The 21,935-nt window shown below is 33.9% G+C and overlaps 2 protein-coding genes across 3 annotated transcripts; both read left to right on the forward strand.

Annotated features, from left to right (window-relative positions):
• Positions 1 to 6,510: 6,510 nt before the first annotated feature.
• Positions 6,511 to 15,007, forward strand: LOC132040845 (uncharacterized). 2 transcript variants are annotated; one of them, XM_059431525.1, is made up of 2 exons: positions 6,511 to 6,787; positions 11,780 to 15,007. In XM_059431525.1, the coding sequence occupies exon 2, from the start codon at positions 11,896 to 11,898 to the stop codon at positions 14,677 to 14,679; it is 2,784 nt and encodes a 927-aa protein (XP_059287508.1). In that variant the 5' UTR covers positions 6,511 to 6,787; positions 11,780 to 11,895; the 3' UTR covers positions 14,680 to 15,007. The 2 variants fall into 2 exon arrangements, with proteins under 2 accessions (XP_059287508.1, XP_059287509.1); XM_059431526.1 differs by lacking the exon at positions 6,511 to 6,787 and adding an exon at positions 7,138 to 7,282.
• A 2,561-nt stretch (positions 15,008 to 17,568) lies between these two features.
• On the forward strand, positions 17,569 to 21,596 carry LOC132040048 (tubulin beta chain-like). The gene is made up of 3 exons (XM_059430657.1): positions 17,569 to 18,065; positions 20,142 to 20,411; positions 20,879 to 21,596. The coding sequence occupies exons 1-3, from the start codon at positions 17,660 to 17,662 to the stop codon at positions 21,553 to 21,555; spliced, it is 1,353 nt and encodes a 450-aa protein (XP_059286640.1). The 5' UTR covers positions 17,569 to 17,659; the 3' UTR covers positions 21,556 to 21,596.
• Positions 21,597 to 21,935: the final 339 nt, after the last annotated feature.

A 21,935-nucleotide genomic window follows, 5' to 3' on the forward strand; every position in this document is an offset into this window, starting at 1 on the left:
TTTTCCTTTGATGGGGTGGGGGGTGGGGGTGGGGGTGGGTTGTTTATGAAAGAGGAGAATGTATATACAGTTAAACCTCTCTATAACGGCATCCGCGTATATCAGCACCTCTCTATAACAGCTAAGATTTTTTGGAGCCGATTTTTTATGTTATATTTTACTTCTCTATAACAGCATTTTACCTATAACAACAGCAACCAACTTTATAATAATGCTCTTTATAAAATCACTCCCCCCCCCTCCCCACAATAACATCTATCTGCTTTTTTTGGTAATGTAATTATTAACCATGTTTATAAAAATAGAATATCTATGATTACCAATAATAAGTAGTATAGATTTTGACTAAATATTTAATTTGATACCTTAATATACTATTTATGACAGAATATTACCTATGAATACATATGTGGAGTTTGATGCAACACTTCCTATCATTTAAGCTTTCACTGATGATGAGATTATTTTCCATGTCATTGGAGTGGAAGATCAAGAGAATATGGAAGCCAAGATGACAATGAAAGTGCTGACGAAGAACCTCAACCTATTGTTAGTTGGACTGGTTAGAAGATTCAACAGTTCAACTCTTAGATTCCCTTCAAGAGAAAGCAATTGGATACCCGTTTGCTGAAAGTTTAGACGCAAATCTTCGTAAATTCAAGCATTATATCACCACTAAGAGAGTGGATTCTACGAAACAAGCTACAATAAAATTTCTTCCATCAATCTTGAAAGAATTTAATTTTCAAGTACTGTAGATTTAAAATGTACACCTTAGAGCGTAAAACTTTATACATTCAGTTATGAATTTATTGAAATTATATTAACTTTCTTTAATGCTAAGTTAGTGAAGCATTCATATCTTTGAGATTTAAAAGTTAAATAATTTGTTATTTTTTTACAACATTAAAAAAAAAATTATGCATTTTTTTTGCCTATAACAGCCAACTATTATTTAAATGATAAATATTATTATAGGTGTATAATAGCAATTCTCAATTCTCTATAACAGCCAAAAAAAATTCGAACCCAACGATCTTTGTTATAGAAAGGTTTAACTATATCTATGGAAAAAGACTAGGTAAAACATTCGAATATAACGACATGAGTGATTTTTTATGGATATAACGACATGAATTGCTCAAGGTAAGTGATTTTTTTAATTGTGTGGTGGTTATTATAATGCTTTCACTTCTCATGGTCAAATAAATATACTCGTCTGTCTTAAATTATTTGTAGTAATTTCTAAATTAGTTATCTCAAATAATTTGTCATTTTAGAAGTTTAAGATAAAATTAATTATTTTTTTATTTTACCCGTAGTTTGAAGACTACAAATACCTCAATTACGTCACATAAATAGAGAAAATATCCAATGAAGTGAGATTATATCTTAAGACATAAATAATTGTAAAATAGTCAAAAGTATTTCCGGATTAATATTTTCTTAAAGGGCGTGTAGAAGAGAAATACAACAAATAATTTGAAACAGAGAATGTGTAATAATAGCTGAATTTACAATCAAATGTTTATAGATATTGAATGTATGTTCATAATTGAGACACGATTTACTAAATTGACGTGAGCCAATAAATAAATTATATATCCGCCTCTAAAATACTTCTACATGATATACAGGGCATTCATCTGATCGACATAAGAGTTCGATCCAAATATGTTATCTCTTTCTATGAAGGATTTACACAAACCATGTTATTATACATGACATTCAAACCATAGAATGATAACATCGTATAGATTATGAAGCAAGTCAAGAATGTATTTGACGTGATTTTAACAATATTATATGGTGATGATGCAACTCTATCTAAGGAATGAAGGTGCGATTATCGACGTGTCATTTGACGGATACGATCACAAACACGGTACCAACCTCAAGATATGATAAGTTGGTATATACAAGATCGAGTACATCATCTTCAAGAATTATGTGTACTTTTATCGGGGGGGGGGGGAGTAAATACGCGCCGTACTCTTTTTTTCCTTAATCAAAGTTTTGTCCAATTTGGGTTTTCCTGGTAAGATTTTTAATGAGGCAGCTCTCAAAGCGTATTACTAGATATGTGTACTCTTTTTCCTTCACTAGAACTTTTTCCCACAAGATTTTTCCTAGTAAGGTTTTAACGAGGCACATCATCTAATTAATGGACATCCAAGGGGGAGTGTTGTAAATATTTTTGTATGTCAATTAATAACTTGGAGAGCAAGGAAGTTTCTTGGTCACCAAGTAAATTACTTGGCTACCAAGTTCTCTAAACTTGGCCATCAAGACTTTCCTATTATAAATAGGAAGTTCATTTACTCATTTGTAGATCAATTGAAAGACAATAAAATATCTCTCTCTCCCCCAACTTCTTTAGCTATATCTCTTGTGTCGTGTACATTTAATATTATTTCATAACACTATAGTATTAATTAATTCATTAATATGTGCAGAGGTGTATGTAGTATTGTATATAGGGGTTCAATTGAACCCCTAACTTTCGATGCGGAGCATAAATTTATGTGTAAAAAATAAATAGTAGATATGAACCCCTAACTTTAAAAATATAATGAGTTCAATGCTAAAAATCTAAAGTTTGAACCCATAGAGTTTAAATTATGGATCCGCCTCTGAATACGTGCACACTATCCATATGTTTCGTGCCATTAACAATAGAAGTACTGTATTGATGTGCCCATCAAAATACATATACTATCATTTAGAATTTAAGTTACACATACCGGTGGTACAGTCAAACCTCTCTATAATTGTCATTCGTTATAGCAGCATTTCGTTATAACGGCCTAATTTTTTCCGGAACCGATTTTTTATATTATATTTTAATTCTATATAACAACATTCTACCTATAATAGCAATGACATTCATTGTACGGTACACTCTTTGTAAAATTATCTCTCTATAACAACCATACGCAAATATTGTATAATATTTTGTGAGAAATATGTTATGTATAAAAATAAAATGTTAAAATATTTATGTTAATCATCATTAATATCATGCACATAGTAAATATGAGCGCAAAATGGAAGCCACCCATTATCTAATGACAACAAGTTCAACTTACGACAAGCAATTAACACTCTTGTAGAAGCATGAACTGATATTAAGACCTCTACCATTCTCAAATGTTGGAGAAATACTGAAATTCTACCTACAGATGACAACCCCAATGTCAATAGCGAAAAATTAGAACTTGTTAAGGATGTTGGTAGTGTGTCATCACTTATAGCCCAAATCCCATCTCATAACACCAATCAAACAATGGATGCTACCACTTATATGGAGTTTGATGCAACACTTCCAATCCTTGAAACTTACAATGATGAAGAGATTATTGCACACGTGATTGGAGTGGAAGAGCAAGAGACATCGGATGCAGAAGGTGACAACGAAAGCGTTGATAAAGAGCCTTAACCTATTGCTACTTGGGGTGAGATAGAAGAGTCAACTGTTAAGCTCTTAGACAGTCTTCAAGGGAAAGCTATTGAATTCCCTTTTGTTGAAAATTCGGACAAAATTCTTCGTCAATTTAAGCGTTATATTATCACTAAAAGACTCAACTTTACGAAACAACCTACAATTGTAGAATTCTTACGTCAAACTTGAAATATTTACATTCTCAATTAATTTTAAATGCATAAGTTCCTTAGATTTTAATTCTTTATCGGTATGGTATAACTAGTTATGGATTTATTAGTCTTTTCAATTTTTAATTAATAAGACATGAAAATCAATTAAGATTTTAAAATTAACAAGTAAATTATTTTCGTTTATAACATATATTTGTTTGCGTACGTTTGTTTATAACACCTAAATGAGACCTAGACATCAAATGCCAATATACATACATAACAACATTTATAGTAGCCTATTAAATTTACGAATGACATTTGCCATTATAGAGAGGTTTGACCGTCTGTGAGTAGAACACAATCAAGTTATTTATAAAAATGTTAAATTTGTATGATAAGCATTAAATAATAGTTAGGACCTTTAGGTTGATAAAAAATAATTAACATACTAAAGTTATAGTGTAACACATGCTTTTGACTTTTGAGATTATATCAACTGTCAAGTACCAACTCCTATAAGGCATGTCAAAGTTTGACTTTCGTTTTGTCTACTAGAAATGTAGACAAAAAGTATCAGCGATCTTACTATACTTGGTTGATTCATGTAAAGATCAAAGACGCACGATTCTCCAGTCTTTTTCGTTTGGTTTATACCTAATGATAAACCACGGCAAGGCATCTCTTAATGATATTCCTTTTATTCCAAAAGAATAAAAAGCTCCAAACGAGAATTAAAGTTTCTAATTTCAAAATGATTTTAAACATAAACCAATTAAATATTACATAACTAGAAATTATATAAAAGGTGTAGGTGTTCTTTTGTTGTAGTACTTATTTGGTACCTTTTCTCTACAAGTACCATCAATCTGACTACTTATCGACTAAATTACACTAAATTAAATTTCGTTTCGTAAACTGCATGAAAGTATCATCCTTACAATTTTTTCTTACATCTAACTTCTAATTGCTCAAGATGTACATATTACATTCGAGGTTCACTTAGTTTAACTACCAAAAAAAATTATAAGTTCCATAATTTTTAAGATAGAGTAATTTTTTTTCTTGTTATAATCAAAAATAGCTTTTGGAATTCTAGTAGTGCAAAATTGAACTACGAGTACACGGTTTCAAATTTCACCAAAGAATATGCAAAAATATTTATAAAATGTATACATATGATCTTGTGTAACTATTGGGAGAGGGGATGTTTCCTTTTGGTGGAACACTTGGACTGAGTTTGACCCTTTGGCTAATCAAGCTAAAGATATTAGAACTCCTAAAAAGACTTCGGTGAAGAAATTTCTCAATAGTAAAAGCCGGAAACATGTGAAATTAAGGAGACTACCTTCAAATATTGTCAATACCATCATCAAGGTCAACATTGATAAACTAGACTGCCCTATTTGGATGCCTGATCCTTCAGTAAACTTCAGTTGCAAAATCAGCAGTGGAGATTGTAAGAAGGAGGAAGGGTACAAATTTGTCAAGCAACAATATTTGGGACAGAAAAGTCCCTTTCAAGTTTTTTTTCTTCAATGACTAGGGTTCTGATGGACAAGATTGCTACCAATATTGCTGTAAAGAGAATTGGAATCAACCTTTCTTCTATTTGTAATTGTTGTACAAGTGATTACAGGAAGAGACTACTTTTCATCTGCTTAGTGATTCTTTTGTAACTCTTGTGGCACCAAAGACTGTTTATGGTCAGGTTAGACATAGAGCCATAAACTGGTCGCTGGCAAAAGGCAGCAATGATGTCCATAATTTTATTCTTCACTGTTTGCCAACCTTCATATGTTGGGAAATTTGGAAAAATTGGTGTTCTCCCAGGTTTGACAGTATCAAAATGTCAGCCTGGTTCATTATTCAGAAAGTAGCCAAACTCACTAATATGTATATTAATTGTATATTTCCTCGTCTTTATCTTCCCTTAACATGGCATGATATGTGTAGAAAAGTGAAAAACTTGAGACCTCCTATTCACTCTCAAGCAGTTTTATGGATCAAACTCGATTTTGAATGGGTAAAATTAAATGTTGATGGATACAGTAAAGACAATCTTGGATCTTTAGGTGGTGGCAGCATTATTAGAGATCATAATGGAGAGTTTATCTCTGCTTTTCCTGAATATTATGGTGTTTGCAGTAATAATATGACTAAATCTAAGGTCATACTTAAATGCATCACCTTATGTTACAAATATGACCTCCTAAATGTCAATGTTGAAAGTGACTCTTTAATTGTCCTCAACCTAATCAAAACGTATAAAGAACCGCGCTAGATAATCTGTCAGTCATGTGATAGAGCAGATTTGAGACGAGATTAAGGATGGTAATTTTAAATTTACGCACACCTTGAGTGAAGATAACTGCACAACTGATATTCTGACAAATATAGGTGAAGAATCCAAAAATGTTACTATCTTCAATGAAGCTGTCTCTCTTCCTGCTAAAGTCAGAGCTTCAATGAAGTTAGAATTTGATGGCATCCCCAACTTTAGATTCAGACAGAAGAGGAATAAGTTCATTATCAATAACAACTGAAACCTTCTATATTCTACTGATCGTGACAAAGTTTTACAGAGCACCGCCTTCAGGCGCTATCAATAACTCTAGGACTAACGATGTCCTTATCGATCAACTTGTAAGTTTGTGGGTACAAATACGTACTTATGTTGGTCATAACTAACATCTGAGGCTAAGATTTACGTCCTTCTCCATATAATTATACTATTTTCAGTAAATATACATATTGGAGTCATGCCTAACTCTTCGTTCACAAGGATCAAACTCCCTAAGACTTTTCTTATCTGCCATGCCATAACTATGTTTTAAAAAATAAAATATAGAAAGCCCCTTAAAAAAAAAAAAAAAAAAAAACAAAAAATTAGAGAGAGAGAGAGAGAGAGAGAGAGAGAGAGGAAACACTCAAAAGTAAAAATAAAAAAAAGGAAAAGGAGGGCTGAAGTAGAAACGTTAGTCATTTCTTGTTTTCTGTGTTCTAAAGGGGGACAAACCAGGGTTCTTAAAAAAAAAAAAAAAAAAAAACACAAATAGTTGAACTAGAACAAAAATTAAGGATACCCAATTTGTGTAATTGGAGGCTACAGTGAAAACAAAGCAAAAAAAATTTGAGCTTTGCAATTTCAAAGTGGAGACAAAGTTAGGGTTTTTTCTGTATTCTTGAAGAGGTAAAGTTCATTACTTTGTAGTTATTAATTACTATTTTTAAAGATTATGAAGTATTTGTGGCTTAAACTTTTGTCATTATTCTTGATATTGCATCTGTTTGTGTAAATTTCTTCTTTTTTATGTATAAAGATGTGTTCTTTAAGCATTTTAGGCTTATGGTAAATGAATTCTCATATGGGGTTTTTTTGTTTGTTGGTATTTTTGAGGTTTGTTGGTTTCTTTTATATTCTTTGGCTCAACTTGAATTTGTATTAGGGTTTAGCTATAAATAGAAGGTCAAAATAGAGGGAAATGGATAGAGAGGATTCATATTTGTGACATGAACTAGTTTTAAAATAATACAGGGCAGAAGAACAGAAATAGTTGGACTAGAACAAAAATTACAATACCCAATTTGTTGAATTGGAAGCTACAGTGAACACAAAGCAAAAAATTTGAGCTTTACAATTTCAAAGTGGAGACAAAGTTAGGGTTTTTATGTGTTCTTTAAAGAGGTAAAGTTCATTACTTTGAAGTTAATTACTATTTTTAAAGATTTTGGAGTATTTGCAGCTTAAACTTTTTCATTTTTCTGGATTAATTTGGACAATCTTGATTATACATCTATTGTGTAAATTTCCTCTTTTTGTATGTGTAAAGATGTGTTCTTTAAGCATTTTAAGCTTATGGTAAATGAATTCTCATATGGGGTTTTTTTTTGTTTGTTGGTATTTTTGAGGTTTGTTGGTTTCTTTTATATTCTTTGGCTCAATTTGAATTTGTATTAGGGTTTAGCTATAAATAGAAGGTCAAGGTAGAGGGAAATGGATAGAGAGGATTCATTTTACGTGACATGAACTAGTTGAAATAGTTGGACTAGAACAAAAATTACAATACCCCAATTTGTGGAATTGGAAGATAAAGTGAACACAAAGCAAAAATAAAAATAAAAGTTGAGCTTTGCAATTTCAAAGTGGAGATAAAGTTAGGGTTTTTTCTGTATTCTTAAAGAGGTAAAGTTCATTACTTTGAAGTTATTAATTACTATTTTTTTTTTTTAAAAGATTTTGGAGTATTTGTAGCTTAAACTTTTGTCATCTTGCTAGATTAATTGGGACAATCTTAATTATAGCTATTGTGTAAATTTCCACTTTTTTATGTGTGAAGATGTGTTCTTTAAGCATTTTAGGCTTATGGTAAATGAATTCTCATATGGGGTTTTTTTGTTTGTTGGTATTTTGAGGTTTGTTGGTTTCTTTTATATTCTTTGGCTCAACTTGAATTTGTATTAGGGTTTAGCTATAAATAGAAGGTCCAAATAGAGGGAAATGGATAGAGAGGATTCATATTAGTGACATGAACTAGTTTGAAAATACGGGGTCAGAAGAACATAAATAGTTGGACTAGAACAAAAATTAAGGATACCCAATTTGCGGAATTGGAAGCAACAGTGAACACAAAGCAAAAAAATTTGAGCTTTGCAATTTCAAAGTGGAGACAAAGTTAGGGTTTTTTCTATATTCTTGAAGAGGTAAAGTTTATTATTTGAAGTTATTAATTACTGAAATTATTTTGAAGGAATTTGAAGTATTCTCAGCTTAAAATTTGTCATCTTGCTGGATTTTAATGGGGAGAATCTTGATTGCATCATCTATTGTGTGAATTTCCTCTTTTTTATGTGCAAAGATATAATTTTTAAACATTTTAGGCTTATACTAAACGAATTCTGATTTGGGGTTTTTTGTGAGAGTATTTTGAGGTTTGCTAGCTGTCTCTTTTTTTTTTTTTTGGCTCAGCTTTAAATTGCCATAGGGTTTAGCTTTCTTTTTAGAAGGTCCAAATAGAGGGAAATGGATAGCGAGGATTCATATTATTTATCGGACTAATTTTGGTTGAAGCATAGTTGTTGTTTGTGTAGTTGATTTAGCTTTCTGTTTTTCATTTAGGTGACTAATCCGTTTTACCTCTCTCATTTTATCGTCTTGGAACCTGTAAAGTGATACATTTGACTTACTGATATGCTTTTCTATTCTCTGTGTTTTTTCTTGCTTTTCAATTGTATTGATTGAAACTTTGGATTTCTATCTGTTTTCAAACTTGTTCTACTAATCTATATATCTTTGCTGTTGCATCAGAACTAATTTTATGATTGCTATTAAGTTATATAGCTGTCCCCCATGGGTTGATCAAGGGATTCCAATGGGTTTATAAAGGTCTTGAGCTAATTCGCTCCTCTACTTAAAGGTTTTGGGTGGATGCTCAAATTCTTTCTCAATTGCCAAGCTATTCTAAATTGTAAATTTGTCTTGTGGTAAGAAGACGGCACATGATGTGTGGGTTAGACGCACATCACGGGTTTGCAAAAGCCTAGTATTTAAGTGGAAAAGGGTAGAGGAGTGGGCCCATTATGAACTGTGTTTTAAACCGTGTGCCACTGACCCTTGGAAATTTCTCGATTATCAAACAAAAGAAATAATAAAGTGAAATTTCTATGAACATGGCTAGTTGAAGAACTTCTTGACAAGGCTAAAAATGCTGAAGGATATGAGAGAGAAAGGGAAGAAGGAAAACCATTTGTTTATCCTATATTTTCGTGTTGTTTTTTGCAGATTTAATTAGCAAAAAAGTAGCTGGGAGAATGGTAGCATTTTGAACCCCAACAATAGGAGGTTCAAATGTGCTTCTATGGATTAGTAGCAATTTTTAGTTTAGCCGAGGAGCTAAATATCTGGCTGCCCTAACAGATAATCTACATGTTAGTCCTGAATTTAGATGCCAAGTTAAATGTCAGCATGGGGATACTTTTGCACTCAAGGAGCTCTGCCGAAATTCTTTCCGTTGCTTGAATTGATTGTTACGATCACAAAGAAAAGACAAATGCCAACTATTGATATATAAGTCCAAAACTACTAAGAGCATTCCATCCCGCATAAGCATATCATAATAAACTTTACTCCCTCTGTTTCAATTTATGTGAACCTATTTCCTTTTTAGTCCGTGCCAAAAATGAATGACCTCTTTCCTAATTTGGAAACAAATTCACTTCATGAATGATTTATGGCCACACAAATATTCAAAACTTATTTTGAACCACAAGTTTCAAAAGTCTTCCCTCTTTCTTAAATGTCGTGCCCAGTCAAATGGGTTCACATAAATTGAAACGGAGGGAGTATTATTTTTCTTCATTTCCTTGTCATTTGTTCTCGTCTTTCAACCTATACAAGGAGAGCGGAGGATAACAAAAAGGAGACAAGTTCTTAAATAAATATAACACAAATTACCATCCCATCTGTCGAGTCGATCTGATTTGGTCTTATCTATCGATAGGACAAATCCGATGTCAATCGAAACTTGATGAGTCGATCCACGCTATCGGGAGTCTTACTCATGACAATGTCGAGCAGGGTGTCATAAAGATGTTCGGGGTAGTGGCTGTAAGTTCGAAGGCGCTATGACCCAGCAAGTAATAAAAAGATATCCCAATTCAGAACTTTGAATAAATAAGCTTAGTTGGTTTCAGGATATTTTAGTCATAGATATCCGTAGTTTTGTTTCACTACAAACTCAACCTGCTAGCTAAACCAAAATTTGCAGATTGTAGGAAAAGTTCCATTTTGCCATGCTACTATTCAACCAAAAATGAAAAAGGAAAAAAGAGATCCAACTTGTCATGCTCATGCTCTAAATTGAGCATTGACGGCTAAGTTAGGACAGGAGTTATTAGAGCATTGACCATGCAAAAATTTGGAAGACAGCTCATTTAGGACAGGAATTCTTTGAGCATTGACCAAAATTTGCCTTTTTCATTTGAACAACTGATCTGGGACTGGAGTTATTAGAGCATAAGCCGTACGAAAAATTAACTATTCACCTAATCTCTTCAATGCTTTTTAATATTCTACCTTTTTATAGATATTTTCCGAAATTCTATTGGTGGAAGTATGTATGGACCCATTTTTATGATAGAAATCCAAATTATCTCCATTTATAGAGCAATTCCATTATATGTTATATAGAACAGTCAATTCTTATTGACACTGTCAAAAAGAAAACTTCAGTAATGACCACAGTAATAATGTTGTTTTAGTTGATGATCGCATATCATTGGTCTATAGTGTTTGAAGAACTATCTTTTCAATGTGCCAGGAGTCTGTGGCCATCTCATCAGAAAGTGTAAGCTATTAGAGAGATCACACTTAGTTATTAAATTATATTATGTCTCAGCATGCTCATACATGTGAGCCTGATTTTTTTTCGTGGGTCAAATACGTGGAAATAATTTTCTGCTTTTTTGGGTGGTGGTGCCATTTGAACCCAGGACGTCTTACTTGCTCTTTATACCATGTGAAAAAAATGGACATTGGGCTTAACTTAATTCTAAAAGGTAGCTCATGAGGTGGTATTGCTCTAAACCATATAAAAAGACAATCCTCACCTCCCCCAGTTATGCTGTCCATGCTTCAGATGGCGAGGCCTGGGCATGGAGAAAGGCGATGTCGAAGTTTCCCACATTGGTTGAGGGAATGAGTTGTTATTTCTTTATATGGTCTTGGGTAACCATCACCATATGAGGTAGTTTTTTTGCGTTGAGTTAGGCCCAAGGTTCATGTTCTTCGTACAGTTTTAATTTTTGGGAACAAAATGAAATACTTGGATTTTCTATTTACAACACTGTCTAATCTGTTTGGTGATGTAGGAGTTCTTGAGGCATAAATTAGTATTGCCACCTTAAGTAGGACCATTCATGCTTTCTATTTCCTTCATTTTAATGCTTTTATATTTAATAAAGACGAAAATTGATGCAGGGTAGAATTAACATTCTTTTGTATCTTCCAATAATGTTTAAAGAGCTAGTCAGCTCTCCAGGCCTAGTTTTTTCTTTTTTAATCAGAAGGTTAAGTTAAGAAATCTTCGTGTTCTTTTTTAATCAGAAGGTTAAGTTAAGAAATCTTCGTGTCTATTTGATCTATTGAACTAATCTTTTGAATTATTTTTCAATTTCTTTTTTGCAGGGAGAGGTTGCTGGATATTCCTTTTCTTCCTCTTTTCCATATTTCATGGAAAAAGTAGATGTTACAAGAATAACTTTACATCTTGCAAGTCCTAACTTGTGAGTTACTATTACATTATGAAACTCGAGGACTTCTTTACCTCAACTGAGATGAGTAATGGGCTCACTACTCCTGCTCGAGTCCAGGAGCTAGTCTCCATAATGCAGAAGGAAAGAGAGTGTGTTGTCAAGAATGCTGGTGAAATAACAAATCAATGGTCTGCTGTTGCGAGCACGATAGCTGCAACTGAGAATAAAGAGTGTCTTGAACTCTTTATCCAGCTAGATGGACTCAGTTTCATTCAGAGTGGGTTGAGGGATGCTCTAAGATTTGGAAGTGAGACAGATAATTTGATTGATCATTTACTGCAAGCGGTTGAAAAACTGCATGTAGACAATAAGAAGGCGGAAACATCTGGAATCTGCCTGACTGTGAAGAGCCTCCTTGGCCACAAGAGTTCTAAGGTGCAAGAAAGGGCTAAAACACTATTTGATAGTTGGAGTAAAGGGAAAGATGATTGTATGGTTTCAGTGGGTATGGAAAGAGTACAAGCATCTATTGATGAAACTACGAATCTTGTTGGGGAAAATGGGCTTTCAGAACTGACTTCCGTGGAAGGAGGTTCTGGAGAAGAAAAGTCCAAGGAACATGTTGGCAATGCCGCAACATCTGACCAAAATATTGAGGAGACACTCATGAAGGATGCATTTCCGGGCTCTTCTTTGTCAAATTCGGTTACTGAAGGTGACAAGGTTGAACACCCGACATATCGTGCAGAGTGTGCCACCAATGCTATTGATTCGTCAAATACGTGCACTTCTGTAGCAATGAGACCTGGTGCTGTTGATGAACAGACAGATGTTCCTGTTTCAGATTCGATTAGTCATTTAAATCACATTAAAGAAGTCAGAAGTTCTGACAAATTTAACTCAGCAGTGTCTAAACCGTTGCAAGACAGAACTGTTTCTTTAGGTACTGATGTCAGAGAAGCTTTGGATGCTATTGCTGGATCGGATTTGCAAAAACAAACTGATGTGTACAATGAAAATTGTAGCGGAACATCTTCTCCTGATAGCAAACCTGCAAATCATGGCAGCAGCAAGATAGTGATTGAAGCTAAAGAAGACGGAGAGTACAACAACGACATATCGCAGGACTCTGACAAGCATAACATAGATTCTGTTATTGGTTGGTCTGACAAACACACTAGTGACAACAGTGACGATGATATGGAAACTGAAAGTGAATTTCAAGAAGCAGGAAAAGGAGGTAGAGACACTGGTGTCATTGGCAATACAAGTGATATTGATTTGGACTATGGCTTCATGGATCCCTTAGAAATAGCTAGAAAAGTTGCGATAGAAGCGGAGCGGGAAGTTCAGAGTAGCAGTTCTTCTGAGAAAACAGAGGAGAGTAAAGTTCATGAGCCTGGTAGCCCAGATTCTATGAGTGCAAAACAATTCCAGAAGAAATTCGAGTACTCTAACAAGGAAGTATCAAGAGGAATGTCTCCTTTGGCTGAGGCTTCACTTGCAAACTCAGAAGCTAATAGACCAATCAATGGAACTGTGAAGGTGGAATCTTCTCAGGTTGTTGATGCCACTTTGGATCTGGAAACCAATGTCGAGAAAGGTCTCTGCAATTTTGATCTGAATCTAGAGGTTTGCTCAGACGATATAGATACCCCAGGAAATCTAATCTCTACCTCCGGATCCGTCTCTGTTGTTTCTGCTTCAAGGGCTGCAGCAGCCCCTGGAGTACCTGTTACTCCTTTGCAGTTTGAAGGGAGTCTCGGATGGAAAGGATCCGCTGCAACAAGTGCATTTCGGCCCGCGTCACCCCGCCAGAATGACAGCAACTTAAAGAAAATGCAAGGTTTCCTTGATATTGATCTGAATGTATCTGAAGGTGGAGATGATAGGGTTGCAGATCTTTTTCCTGAAAAGCGAGTTTCAGTATCATCTGCTCTTCCTCTAGGGAAATCTTCTGTTGAAGCCAGTCCAAGAAAATCGGAAATGCTAGAGTTTGATCTTAACTCTGCAAGTGAGGAGAGCGAGGCACCATCTGATTGGCGGATGGAGGGAACACTTTTGTCTCTGAGGAAAGGTCATTTGAGTCAGTCTCCATCATCATCATCATCATCAAAGCAACCTTCGTTAAGGAACTTTGATCTAAATGACCAATCGTCTTTTCTCAATGATTTCTCAGATCTCAACAACTTCAAGAGACCACCTCGGAATTCTAATGCATCTTCTGGTGGAATAAAACCGGGTGATTCTGTAGTGTCGATCATGGGCATGAAGGTAGAGGTCAACCGTAAAGATGTTGCTGCTCAGTCTTTTCCTTTCCCAAATGGCAGGGTAGCAGAAAACACAGTTCACCATAATGTTGCAAGAGGTGGAGGATCTCCATTTCAATATACCCCTCTCCCTGCTTTTGGTTACGGTGGCATTGCTCCGGTTCCTTCTATGGCTTTCTCCTCATCGATGTATGGACCCACCGGTCCAATTCCTTACATGGTGGATTCCAGGGGCCCTCCTGTTGTACCTCAAATTGGTGGATCTTTCCCCCAACAATCATTCATTTTAAACATGGGAAGTGCACCTGTTCCCAATGGGGTTTGGCCATCACAGAGTGGTCTAGATCTCGACACTGGCTTGGTACTTGATCGAGGGAATAAAGACGTCGGAGGTCTGAAGCAGCCTTTCGATCAAGGACAGGCTAGGCTGATGAAAGAACACTTCGGGATCAGCTTACAACCTTCAACCAGTTTGAGTATTGGAGGGAAGCGCAAAGAACCGGATGGTGGGTGGGAGCCTTCCCCTTCCCCTTTTAAACATCACCCACCGCCATGGAAGTAGACTTCAATCTATTTCTCGCTCATTGAATCATTTACGGGCCAGTGTCTTGTAGCAGTAGGTAAATTAAAGGTAGGAGGGTGGTTATATTGATTTAAACTGGGAGGGGCATAATATATAGTTGATGACGAATAAAGACATGATTTCTGAATGTAATATGATTCTTGAGATTACCTGGCCAAAGAAGAATAGGTGCAAAAGTTTAGTTGTTGAACATGTTTCTAACTTGTGTATTCTGGTCACATTTCATAGTCTTTGCTACACAGCAACTTTACATGTAACTTTAATTCTCATTTACACCAAAGAAATTTAGAAGAATGTTTGTCGATCACTTGTATGTTTTTTGTTCTCCTATTCATTTCATAGATTCGGAAACAGCCTGTTTACCCCATAAAGGTAAGGGGTAAGGTCTGCTTACATCCTACCATCTCCATAACCCATTTATGGGACTACACTGGGTATGTTGTATTCATTTTCATATATTACCAGGCAAGAACTCCTAAGTATCCTTGCATGGAATGAGTAATTAAGCTAGTGGACTCTATTGGTGGTTCTTACGCATTATAGTATAAATTAACGCATACTTGATGCTTGTTCTTGTTAAACTAAAGAACAACAATTTGATAGTGTAATCGCCGTCCCTAAAAGAATTAATGTCCTTGATATGTTGCTGCTGAGTGTATGACATAATTCTTGTAGGATTTTCAAAGCCAAACGACACTACCAGAAAAAGTATATTTGGCAACAATTTTTTTTTTTTTTTTGCCATAGATTGATTATTGTTGCAAAAAGTATTTTTGGCAATAAAAACAAAATATTTTGTTGCATGAATTTTTCCCAACGGCTGTTATTGCAACAACGTGCAACAATATTTTTTTTTATTGCCAAAAATACTTTTTGCAACAATAATCAATACTATGGCAACAAAATTAAATTCTTTGGCAACAAAAAAATAATTTGCCAACAATAAAACTAAATTGTTGCCAAATATAATTTTTTTTGTTGCGATTTCTATACTTTCTTGTAGTGCGAAATTTCAATTTAGTAAAGACTTGAATTTTCACAACACATTGTGATATTTTTCAGAAGAAAATAAAGACTTTTGGAGATGTTAACCATGTATATATATAGTACCTTAGATGTCTATTAAGACATACCTCTAGAATAGACATAAATTTTTTAACAAAAACATAATACGGAGTAATAATGTTAATTAGATGATTAAACAAATTAGGAGTCAAGTTTCTTCAATATGGTACTAGGGTGGAATAACGATGGTATAGGATAAAAAAGAAGTGGAGCGAATGAAATTGCAAAACAAAAACTTTTTTAAATAACATGAGCATTGAAAGTCTTCAATTTGACTAGAATGTTGGATCTTTTCCCTTTTTCTTGACTAAAAGGGCAATGAATAGGAGAAATTAGATTTGCAGTTGCAATTTCATTTGATATTATTTTCAAATAGATAATAACTCTCCTAAAACTTTTCCTTTTTTTTTTTTTTTTAAACTTCTCTCACAAAACTATTCACCACCTACTTTTTTATCGAATATTCCCAAAGGGTCATTCACCACCTACCTTAACCTTGAAAAGGAGTTCCAACTTTTATATACATACCATAAAAAAGAACTTTAAATTACTGTCGAGCCTTTTTATAACAATATCGCTTGTTTTGTTATTTTTTTTTTTACTGTTATAGGAAAATATATTTAAAATCTATAATATAACATAATACAAGATTCCTTTTGTTACAATTTATGTGATACATTTTTCTTTTTATATGATACATTTTTCTTTTTTTGTCTGTCCAAAAAAGAATGATACATTTTTCTTTTTTTTTTATGTGTTCCAAAAAGAATGACACATTTTCATATTTAGAAATAATTTAACTTACAACTTTTCATTTTACCTTAGTGAAACGATTTAAGCCATACAAATATATATGACTTGTTTTAAACCACAAGTTTCAAAAGTCTTCCGTTCTTTCTTAAACTCCGTGCCTTACCAAATTATATCACATAAATTGGGACCGAGAGAGTATGAAATATCGGTTCCACAAAAAATATGCTTGTTATAGTAAAATTTTTTTTTTTTTAGAACCCCCAGAGAAACCCGCAGCCGCTAGCCTTCGGATATGCACTAGGTAACCTGCTCATATGTGTAATAATTCGCAAACCACACATGACATGTGAACTGCACTAGGTGAAATGTTATTTATGAGATATTTATAAATAATTATTCATAAAAATAAGCAGGTCTTTGGCCATGAAAACCAAATATTTTTCACTTTATTTGGAATTTTGAAGTTGGATTTGAAGATGGAGTTGTGTTTGGTATGTGGTAAAGGGAGGATATTAGAGGAAGCAGTGAATGGAGATTCCGTTGCAGAGAGCCGGATGAGGGGAGATCCTCATGTCCTGTTCGGTGGGCAGAGAATATAATTTTTGTAACAAATATTTGATTGTTTGAATGTATTCAACATAATAAAAGTGAAAAAAATCAAAACATGATTTTAGGTGTTTTCAAATTCCAAATTTTCATAGCCAAATATTGATTTGCAAATAAAGTGAAAAAAATTCCGAAAACAAAGTGAAAAATTTCTCATGGCCAAACGGATCCTTAAGATTAACAATATTACAGTAAGTTTTTTATATATCACAAGTTCACAACAAGTTAAATACACTATCAGAAATTATATATATTCAAATGGAAAAAAAAAAAAAATTAAAAAAAAAAATCCGTATTTGACGGTGGCCACGTGGGACCTTTGTCCCCATCTACTAGTCCAGCGGTTTAAATTCGTCCGTATTCTTGCCCCGTCCCCTCCCAACAACTCCCATCACGTTACCCCACTCATATAACAAATATCTCCCACTCTTCTCATTCATTATAACTAAAAATAAATAAATTTCCCATCATAATATTTCTCATTCATTTTTCATTTCCATACCCTCAAACAACAACAAAAAAACAAAAACAAAAAATGAGAGAAATCTTACACATTCAAGGAGGCCAATGTGGTAACCAAATAGGTTCAAAATTCTGGGAAGTAATATGTGACGAACATGGCATAGACCCTACAGGTCGTTACAATGCTAGTAATGCAGATGCATCTGATCTACAACTAGAACGTATTAACGTGTATTATAATGAAGCAACTGCTGGTCGTTACGTACCTAGAGCTGTACTTATGGATCTTGAACCTGGTACTATGGATAGTATTAGATCTGGTCCTTATGGACAGATTTTTAGACCTGATAATTTCGTGTTTGGACAGTCTGGTGCTGGGAATAATTGGGCTAAAGGACATTATACTGAAGGTGCTGAGTTGATTGATTCTGTTCTTGATGTTGTGAGGAAAGAAGCTGAGAATTGTGATTGCATGCAAGGTTTGTAATATCTTTGTTTTTTTGTTTTACTTTTGCTTTGTTATACTACTTTTGAAAACATTTACGCCGATGTAGCCTAATGGACATTATCTTTATACCTGGGGAAAGTATTATACATAATGTATCAATCTTGTATAAAATGTATAATTGGTGTTTATACACAAAAATGTTGAACATTGGGTGTTTAGACACAAAGTATGGGCTACGCGGCGTAAATTTTTTGAAAAATAGACATAGATCGTATTTTTTCCTTGTTTTGTAGTTTTAACTCCCTCCTTTGACTTTTACTTGTTGTCATGTTTCGTTTCTCTCGAGTCAATTTGGTTAATCTTTGGAGCAAAATTGAATTAGATCGATTAACGTTTTAAACTGAAAGTTTTTATATTTGAATACAAAAAATACTATAAATTACAAATCTTCTCATATTAATATATACATCTTAAAATATTGATTAAAGTTTATATATAGTTAGACTTTCGAAGTGAACGAAAGGAGTACATTTCATTTTGGATGATTGCATAGTTAATATGCCTAGAAGAAATAACTACTGTAACAATTTGTCTATGTTTTGAGTAGATAATAATGGAATAATGGAAGGGCGTGTAAACTGTTTGATATTTATGTCATGTAAAAAATAATTATTGAAGTACAACTTGCCGACAGTTATAGCTGTTATGCTTAATAAATATACTCACATGTTGTAAATGTCTCATGAATGAACGCGTGCAAACGTATGAAGAAGTACTGCCACCGTTAATGTACATTTGTAGATACGACGAAAAATAACCTAATAATTAGCTGCCTATACAACAGCTTAAATTAAAAACACCCGATAGATGTATAATATAATTATATATGTATGATCCATATATAATTTTTATTGTATAATCAAAAAAAATAGCAAAAGCTAAATATAAAAAAATAATGTTGGTAATCAGTGGATCCGTAGCAATTTTGCACATATTAGTGTATTTTCTTGTTGATATTCAAAAATTAATATAGAAAATAAGAAACATATATATACACATATGAGAGTGTTGTGGCACCCTCTAAATCCAGATGATTTATATATAATAATTATTCCAGCTCTATTTTGGTTAGGAAAAGTAAACGGTGGATGAAGAATTTGTGTATTTTCTTAGATATGAAGTTTAAGAAAATAAGAAACATTTTGGACACATATCAAGAAGTTGTGGATAGACAAAATTCATAATTATTCCAGCTCTTTTTGATGTGTGTCTCACCATGAAGAATTGTTGCTTACAGTTAGCACAGAAATTAGAATGTATGATCTATGGACTATGATGCACTTTCCTCTCTCTCCTTTTTTTTTTTTAAATAAACAATAGTGCTGGCAAATTGGATTCTTCGACCTTATCGTTTCTTTCTAGTTTTTGAGATTTGCGAAAAGCAGCGCCTTACAATGTTTATGACCAATTTGATCCTGACATACTAATAGGTACCAAAGGAGATCGCTATGATCGTTACTGTATTCGTATCGAAGAGATGGAGTGTTCGGATCATTGTGCATATAGATTGCAAACAGTAAACAATCATATAGCGTAGAATATGATGTTATTATCTCAGAACTTATAGTACACGATTAGAATGTTATATCAGAAAAAAACATATACATATCCATGGTTTTCTGGAGATGAACACCTAAGATTTGTAGAATGAGAATTCTCCGATGCTTCAAGAATTGTGAAAAAATGTTTCTCTCGCTTAACACCTATCTTCTTAGCATGTTGTTTGTGGTGAAATGAGTATATTTATATAGGACAGAGTGGTTATTGTTAAAAAAAAAAAAAAAAAAAAAACCTTCACAATAACACAATTAGAGCAATAATGTTTAGCTTTTTGGAGTAATATATATACTACTACCTAATTTGTGATGAGAATATACCACATCGATGACGGATGAGAAAATCCTGGGCTCCTTATAAGGCTTAGACAATCCTCCTCCCTTTAAGCTAACTTTTGGGGTGTGAGTTAGGCCCAATGCCTAATTTGACAGTTTGTTTATTTATTTAACTATAACTATATATAATCTTTGGTGTGTGTTTTATGATTCAGGATTCCAGGTTTGTCACTCACTTGGAGGAGGGACTGGTTCAGGCATGGGAACACTCTTGATTTCAAAGATAAGGGAAGAGTATCCTGATAGAATGATGCTCACATTCTCTGTTTTCCCATCTCCAAAAGTTTCAGACACTGTTGTTGAACCATACAATGCTACACTCTCTGTGCACCAATTAGTTGAGAATGCTGATGAATGTATGGTCCTTGACAATGAAGCCCTCTATGATATCTGTTTCAGGACTCTGAAACTCACTAATCCTAGCTGTGAGTTTAATTTCTCCCTTTGGTATCAACTTATATGATCATACTCTTTTCATTCTTGAACGTTCGAAATATTTCACATCATTCCTGGCATAATGTTATTCTGTTTAACTTTCATAACTTTCACAACGAAGTCGTAAGTTTCTATATGATATCTTCTCTATCAAACTAATTTTTGTGCTGTTATTCTAAGATTTTCTTGCACTAGCACTAATATAGTGCACAAATTAAATAAACCTAGTGGCCGATCTAGAATACATGATCAAGTTAGACAGAACTCACTGTATGTAGGCCTGACTATATTGTATAAAAGGCAAGGAAAGACAGAATCCACTAACTCTAAATCTTGAATTGGTCGTCACTAAAATTTGAGTTCAGTTAAAGAATGTCATATAAATTGATATGTATGGTACAGTTTTTATGCTAATTATGCAAATGTTAAATTGTACTACTATCTATTTTGTTTGCAGTTGGTGATCTGAACCATTTGATTTCTGCAACAATGAGTGGTGTTACATGTTGTCTGAGATTTCCGGGCCAGCTGAACTCAGACTTGAGAAAACTGGCAGTGAATTTAATTCCGTTCCCACGTCTACATTTCTTCATGGTGGGATTTGCACCACTGACATCTCGTGGATCGCAGCAATATAGTTCCCTCACAGTGCCAGAGCTTACACAACAAATGTGGGATGCCAAGAATATGATGTGTGCAGCTGACCCTCGCCACGGGCGTTACTTAACAGCCTCTGCAATGTTCAGGGGAAAAATGAGCACAAAAGAAGTAGATGAACAAATGATCAATGTCCAGAACAAGAACTCGTCCTACTTTGTCGAGTGGATCCCTAACAATGTGAAGTCTAGTGTGTGTGATATTCCACCAACTGGACTGAAAATGGCATCAACTTTCATTGGAAATTCGACGTCTATTCAAGAAATGTTTAGGAGAGTGAGTGAGCAGTTCACAGCCATGTTTAGGCGAAAGGCGTTTTTGCATTGGTATACTGGAGAGGGAATGGATGAAATGGAGTTTACTGAAGCTGAAAGCAATATGAATGATTTGGTTGCAGAATATCAGCAATATCAAGATGCTACTGCTGATGATGAGGAAGAATATGATGAGGGTGTTGAGGAGCATTATGAAGGTTAATGGCTTTGAAAGTTCAATATTACTAGTACTTCTTTGTTTATTTTCTGCCTGTGGATTGTTATTGCTAATGTTTTCTTTTAGCTTTATTATTGTATTTTTTGCATGAACTCTCTGGTTTATTTGTTCTTTTTGTGGATGAAAATTGATATGTTTAATAATGATCTAAATATGATGCATTATCGTAACATCTGAAAATTTTGGAGAACTATAGTTTTTCTTGCACAATTACCTCTATGCAAATCTTCTGATTTCTTGCACAATTACCTCTCTTCTTGTCTCTTTTTGTTTTTCTTTTATTGTTTCTGTAGAGCTGGTTATTTAAGGTAAATAATCAAATATTACTTGCACGAGAAAGAAACTAAACCTGGACAAATTTTTAA

Source organism: Lycium ferocissimum, chromosome 12, assembly GCF_029784015.1.
Source record: "Lycium ferocissimum isolate CSIRO_LF1 chromosome 12, AGI_CSIRO_Lferr_CH_V1, whole genome shotgun sequence".
NCBI lineage: Eukaryota > Viridiplantae > Streptophyta > Magnoliopsida > Solanales > Solanaceae > Lycium > Lycium ferocissimum.

Excerpts from the sequence above, each read along its gene's own strand:
- LOC132040845 (XM_059431525.1), top strand. The coding sequence starts at position 11,896 with ATGAAACTCGAGGACTTCTTTACCTCAACTGAGATGAGTAATGGGCTC.
- LOC132040048 (XM_059430657.1), top strand. The coding sequence starts at position 17,660 with ATGAGAGAAATCTTACACATTCAAGGAGGCCAATGTGGTAACCAAATA. Across the intron at positions 18,066-20,141 it reads GAATTGTGATTGCATGCAAG|GATTCCAGGTTTGTCACTCA; the intron begins GTTTGTAATATC and ends TTTATGATTCAG. Across the intron at positions 20,412-20,878 it reads GAAACTCACTAATCCTAGCT|TTGGTGATCTGAACCATTTG; the intron begins GTGAGTTTAATT and ends TTTTGTTTGCAG.